Source organism: Coenobita brevimanus, chromosome 45 (genome assembly GCF_032717465.1).
Source record: "Coenobita brevimanus isolate Jiangsu-jjx chromosome 45, ASM3271746v2, whole genome shotgun sequence".
NCBI classification, from domain to species: domain Eukaryota; kingdom Metazoa; phylum Arthropoda; class Malacostraca; order Decapoda; family Coenobitidae; genus Coenobita; species Coenobita brevimanus.
In genome coordinates this window covers 37233955-37239448 of record NC_136998.1, presented here as the reverse complement: position 1 = coordinate 37239448, position 5494 = coordinate 37233955, and the positions used below count along the sequence as shown (strand labels likewise).

General features: G+C 38.8%; 1 protein-coding gene and 1 non-coding gene across 2 annotated transcripts; both read left to right on the top strand.

Annotated features, from left to right (window-relative positions):
- The first annotated feature begins 252 nt into the window (after window positions 1-252).
- Window positions 253-5292, top strand: mbf1 (multiprotein bridging factor 1). Its single transcript, XM_080271227.1, has 5 exons — window positions 253-394; window positions 2236-2287; window positions 3044-3204; window positions 4068-4161; window positions 4516-5292. The coding sequence occupies exons 1-5, from the start codon at window positions 317-319 to the stop codon at window positions 4578-4580; spliced, it is 450 nt and encodes a 149-aa protein (XP_080127353.1). The 5' UTR covers window positions 253-316; the 3' UTR covers window positions 4581-5292.
- Window positions 1441-1558, top strand: LOC145398564 (5S ribosomal RNA). Its single transcript, XR_013897152.1, has one exon. It is a non-coding gene; the product is annotated as a 5S ribosomal RNA (ribosomal RNA).
- Window positions 5293-5494: the final 202 nt, after the last annotated feature.

Sequence of the window (5494 nt, the reverse complement as noted above, 5' to 3'; positions counted from 1 at the left end):
AATCGGCAGAAAGTAAGAAATTTGCGTTTACCTGTAATGGCGACATCTCTTGATGGGGCCTGGGCCTGGGGGTATGTTGTACAGTCTCAGATATTGATCACCTTAGCTAATCAGTCATCATAATAAACCTAAAATTGCATCAGTGTTGCACCATAGTGGAAAATCCCACTGGATATACTGGCTTGATTCACCCAAGATAAGACTAGAACAAAAGAAGACTTGAGCAGAAGCAAACTGTCCCTGGTCGGAGAGGGAACCATTGGTACGAGGTTGTTGTTAACGTATTACTCCAGAAGATTCTCAAATTTCCTTCACTATGAACGACAGCGACTGGGACACGGTTACATACTTACGCAAGAAACCACAAAAGTCATCACAGCTGAAGAGTGAGCAGGTTAGTTAATGGAGAAACACGAATTTTTAAAGATTCATTGTCAATCGAGGTGTGGTTGGGCTGCTCTCATGCCTTTCTATTTCAAGGGTTATTAAACCAGGAAGTGATTTCTCATTGGGTCCAAGTCATATCTTGGGGCGTACACGTATTTCCTGTGTGAAAGCAAATTGTGTCCATAAATGCTGAGGTCAGATACGCTGATTGGAACCCGTCACAGCCTGTGTTGTAAAGCCTCTACGGTAGTAACATTATGCAATTTGTAATGGGCCTGGGAATATTGATTGTATTTAGTAAAAATGAGTACAAGTCCAATTGCTGTTGATTCAGTATTATGGTAGGTGGTTGCCAGTGAAACTGTTTGACACATGTCATTGTAAGAGATTGATCCAACAAAGTTTGAGAATGAGTGACCACCCTAGCAGAACAAAATCATTTGGTGGTACTGTACTCAAGGGTTCCATCTCTGTGAAAGGATTTATGGTACTCTTTCACTTCTGAAACGAATTTGATCCTCAGTCCACTCAGAAAACAGTTTCATTGTCTGAATATTTTGCTTGTAAGTCATATTGGCTGAATATTATGATTAATATTTTTTCTCTTGGTGTGTGGTGAAAACTTGTCTCTATAATTGTGAAAAAACAACAAAATAGCTCATTAAGAAGTTACATAATTCTAAAATCATAATTTACAAAAAAGGGGAAATGTAAAGAGTTGTAGAAAGAATAGAAAGCAACCGAAGATTGTATACCCAGTATTGCTAAAATTAGAATCATGGAAAAAGTTTTAGCAATGAACTCTCCCAAAAGATACCATTATGAAAAATTCCATAGGCAGAAGAAAAAGTAATATTCTTAGTAAGTAGTGCAATATCAGAATTGACCTAGTAGTTTGTTATATTTACCTTGACTTCTTTGTTTTGCAGCTTGTTTCTTATAGCTCTGGCAGAATGAGACATAAGTGTAGCTTTATATCCATTTCAGAGCACATCTTTATTAATAGCTTGATATTCTAGTGTCAGACTCATACATTTCACAGTTTAAGATGGAGAAAACGGCATACCACGTTGAGTACACCGCTTCCCGTCCGATCAGCGAAGTTAAGCAACGTTGGGTCTGGTTAGTACTTGGATGGGTGACCGCCTGGGAACACCAGATGCTGTTGGCATCCCTACGTGTCAAGTGGGGTTGGTGGAGGATTAGTGCCCCTCCCTGTAAAACAATTAACTCTAAGCCCTTGGCCACCCCGTTTGGGATACATGGCGTCTGGCAATGAATGAATGAAATGAAGATGGAGAAAAGATAATTTTAGGTTCATTTAAAGTGGCCAGCATTATAATGTGTGTAGGATACAGGGGTGATGAGTCTTTAGTGTACAGTCATTAGTTTTGTGGCTCTTCCCTTTTGCCTGCAGTTTTTGACCTGCATTAATTTGGTTCTCATGTATCTGGGACATTCATGAAACATCAGTTACGCTAGACCTCCGTGGTGTCCAGTTAAAAAAAAAGGGAGGGAGGGATGTTGGGGGGTAAGATTGCGAGAGGCACACCAACAATGACGAGATGAGGTCATACAGTAGAGAGTCATCTCAGATAAGGAACCGAATAGCAGGGCTTCCAGAAATTGAGCAATGTGGAAAACCACCATTAAGTGACCAAGGTCAATGCATGCAAGCACGTTGGAGGCTTTGTAAATGATACGAAAGGCAAAAATTCAGTGTTGTGGGAATTTACCAGTACAGTACTTGTAGTTTGAGTGCTGTACATTTCATAGTAATTGGACAATTTGTGTCCTTCGTTTTGTGTATCGGTGTATGTTTATAATTGCTTAAAATTATTATTGCAGGCTGTGAACCAGGCTAGAAGAAGTGGTTTGCAAATTGAAACCAGCTCCAAATGTACGTATGAAGAGGTGTGACCGTGTACAGTACTAATTCTTACGAACATTAGATGTTAGCAGAGATATCCCTTAGTTTTTTTAAACAGAAACTTGCATTTAATATAATACATTCCTTTCCTCTTGTATGCAGTGAAACTTTAACCTGTATAGCACAAATCCTTTTATGTTTAGAGTTTCTGTTGTAAAAATGTGGTCCTGTCTGATGTAGTGAGACATTATTGTATTGTTGATTGCTTTGGTACTGTGTATTGTTGTGCCAGTTTCATGATCTTATTAGCTTTGAAGTTAAAATGTTACTTTTAAGGCATAGCTAATTACTTATATCATTTCTTCATTACATCACAGCTTTCTAAGAGAAACAACTTCAAACCATACCCACCCCATTTTTTAGTGGGAAGTTAATCATTATTGGTTTGAACTCTATAGAAGAGATGATATATTTGTGGGAATAATTTGGCAGGAAATTTTGCCCTCGGATACCAGAGCTTCTTGTTGGGTATCCAGAAAAATTATTAAATTTAACAACTGCCATGATTTTTCAGAGGGAGTGAAATGGTGCTTGAGAGTTACACGGAAAAAGAGTGGCTTTATTATCAGAAGCATATAAAAATAATGAAGCCTGAAGCAGTTTCTATTTTGGCAGTCTGTGATGATGAAAATTTAAAAGCACAGGTGTGCACTGTGCTTGCAGCCTGAAGAAGGATGATCCCAGCAGCATAAGTAATAACCAATACGGGTATATGGTATTCTTCAGATGGAGCTGGTGGAAACAAGCAGCACAGTACTTCTCTTAACACTGCCAAGCTGGACCGTGAGACTGAGGAGCTGAAGCATGAGAAGGTGTCCCAGGATGTAGGCCGCCTCATCCAGCAAGGACGCCAGGCCAAGGGGTGGACACAGAAGGATCTGGCCACTGTGAGTCACCCAGCCTCCACTTTTCACTATGAAACTAGTACTCTACAAGTATTGTGGTAAATTGTATGGTAAATCCCATATCACCCACTCTGTTATGAAAGTAGTTCTAGTTTTGTGAATAACTTTTTTAAATATTGCACTGTTATTTTGACTGGCTGCCACCAGATAATTTTACTGATCTTTTGGAGAGATTTGTTATTGCTGTATGGAGATTAGATTAGGTAGTACCACTAGAAAATGCCATTATATCACACCCTCCAAAACAGAATGCTAGCAACATACTGTATACTGGTATGGATTTTTTTTTTTTTTTTTTTTTTTTTTTTTTTACTAGAAGAATTCATTGAAGACCAGAATTGTCATTGGAATATGTCATGCCTTCCCTGCTTTGTTTTAAAGTGAGCATGGCAGCGTCAAGATTGACCCAATCGGATACGCAGTGTGAAGCTGCAGAATCTGGTGAATGTTTTGGGCATATTAGGTGGAGCCAGGATTCCGGGGGCTTGAATGATGAGCGAATGGAAGTGTGGCCTATTTGGATTGGGCAAGGTTGTGCTGTCTGGACATTGCTACTCCTCACCCTGCCCTTGGGCGGGAAAGGAGGTCCAGATGATGATGATGATGATGATGATTGATTTCATTTATAATAAGCACCATTGAATAGTTTGATGGTGGCTTATGGACTACTGGGCTGCTGGTTAAAATTTCCCCAGTCTAAGTGACAACCTTACTATTGTGCAATGATAATTGGAGTCTGCTACCACCATCCCTGCAAAGTACTTCCACAAGAAAGTTCATTATGTGATCACTCTGACCCCTCAGTCCCCAGACTTTATTCATGTAATTTTTTTTCTCACCGTCAGCGCATCAGTGAGAAGCCACAAGTGATTCAGGAGTATGAGCAGGGTAAGGCAGTGCCAAATCAGAATGTCCTCGGAAAAATAGAACGAGCTATAGGTAAGTGCATTCTTTGGCTCCTGGTAGTGCAGTTGTAATTAAGTAGCTAGTAACTAAAACAGTGTTTCAAGAAATGTTAAGATATTTTTGTACGTTATTTAAAGCTGTCATGTAGTATATATTAAAACTGAAACTGACCTATCTTTTCCTTTATTTTTAACCATACTTGGCCAGTAATAATGTATTTTAGTTATGAGTACAATATACTAAAGTTTCATGTTGCTGCAGTTGGTCACCTTTGGTGTGCTTGATGCCAGAATCCACCAAGGCTTACAATTTAGCTTTAAACTGTAATAGCCCATGCAGTGGAGAGTATTTAGTTAAGTTTGACCTGATTGTCATCGTATGCTGCAGGGCTGCGTCTCCGTGGGAAAGATAAGGGCCAGGCCCTGCAGCCACCTGGGGCCAAGAAAAAGTAATCCCAGCTGCTGCCTCCACTTGCATCTCTATCTTCTACAGTAATCTCTTTCTAGGCTGGACTTTCAAACCCTGAACTTTCTCATAATGGCCTAGGAAAAGCTAACTGTATTTGCTGGAGGCTGCACTGCAACCCCATGCATAACCACTTTCTTGTAACCCTCCAAAAACTTGTCATCGTCCCGGGGTTAGCTGTAGGAAACTTTTTCGCAATAGCGATATGCAATTTGCTTCTTTGGTTTTAATTTTCACTTGCTATCAGAGTGAGTTTTTATATAGCTACATTTCTTTCTATGTATCTTGTGATGAATATACCATTGACTTGTTAATGTTGGAAGTCTGTCTCATGGTTAACTTTTTATTGTTTAATGCAGTGGCAGCATTTTTATGGCAGTTGTTATTTATCTTTAAAAATGTTTTGTCTGTCACTAAAGCAGGCCCTGAATATTCAATTTCCTGCATATTGCAGAATATCCAACTGTGTGGGAGATTGTGCCTGTGCTTTTTCTTTGTGAGTATTTGGATACTTCATTAGCTTGAGTTGGATATATACGGTAATAATTCTTTGCAATATACTGGAGGTAAATGGGTTAAAATATGCAAGATTAACAGTTTGTTTGGCCTACTGTTTGTATCCTTGGCATACTTTGGTGTTGAACCCCTCTTGTCCACTTTCTATAATGTATGCTGAATAAACACCACTGAGTAGTTCAATAGATGATTCATTTATAACCTTACAGTACATTCATTAAGAACTTTACTAGTACATTCAAGAAATATGCAAAAAAAAAAGAAAAAAGAAAAGAAAATCTTTTAAGGAAGTTAAAAGTTCCAAAGTATAAACATGCTCTGGTAACTACTTAATATGAAAGTGAATAAACAAGGGTTAGATCTAAAACTATGTGGATGAATGGTT

What these genes read in the sequence shown, in the direction of transcription:
- mbf1 (XM_080271227.1), top strand. Translation starts at nt 317, where the DNA reads ATGAACGACAGCGACTGGGACACGGTTACATACTTACGCAAGAAACCA. An exon ending in AATTGAAACCAGCTCCAAAT is followed by an intron (nt 2,288 to 3,043) that starts GTACGTATGAAG and finishes GGTATTCTTCAG; the next exon opens with ATGGAGCTGGTGGAAACAAG. An exon ending in CACAGAAGGATCTGGCCACT is followed by an intron (nt 3,205 to 4,067) that starts GTGAGTCACCCA and finishes TCTCACCGTCAG; the next exon opens with CGCATCAGTGAGAAGCCACA.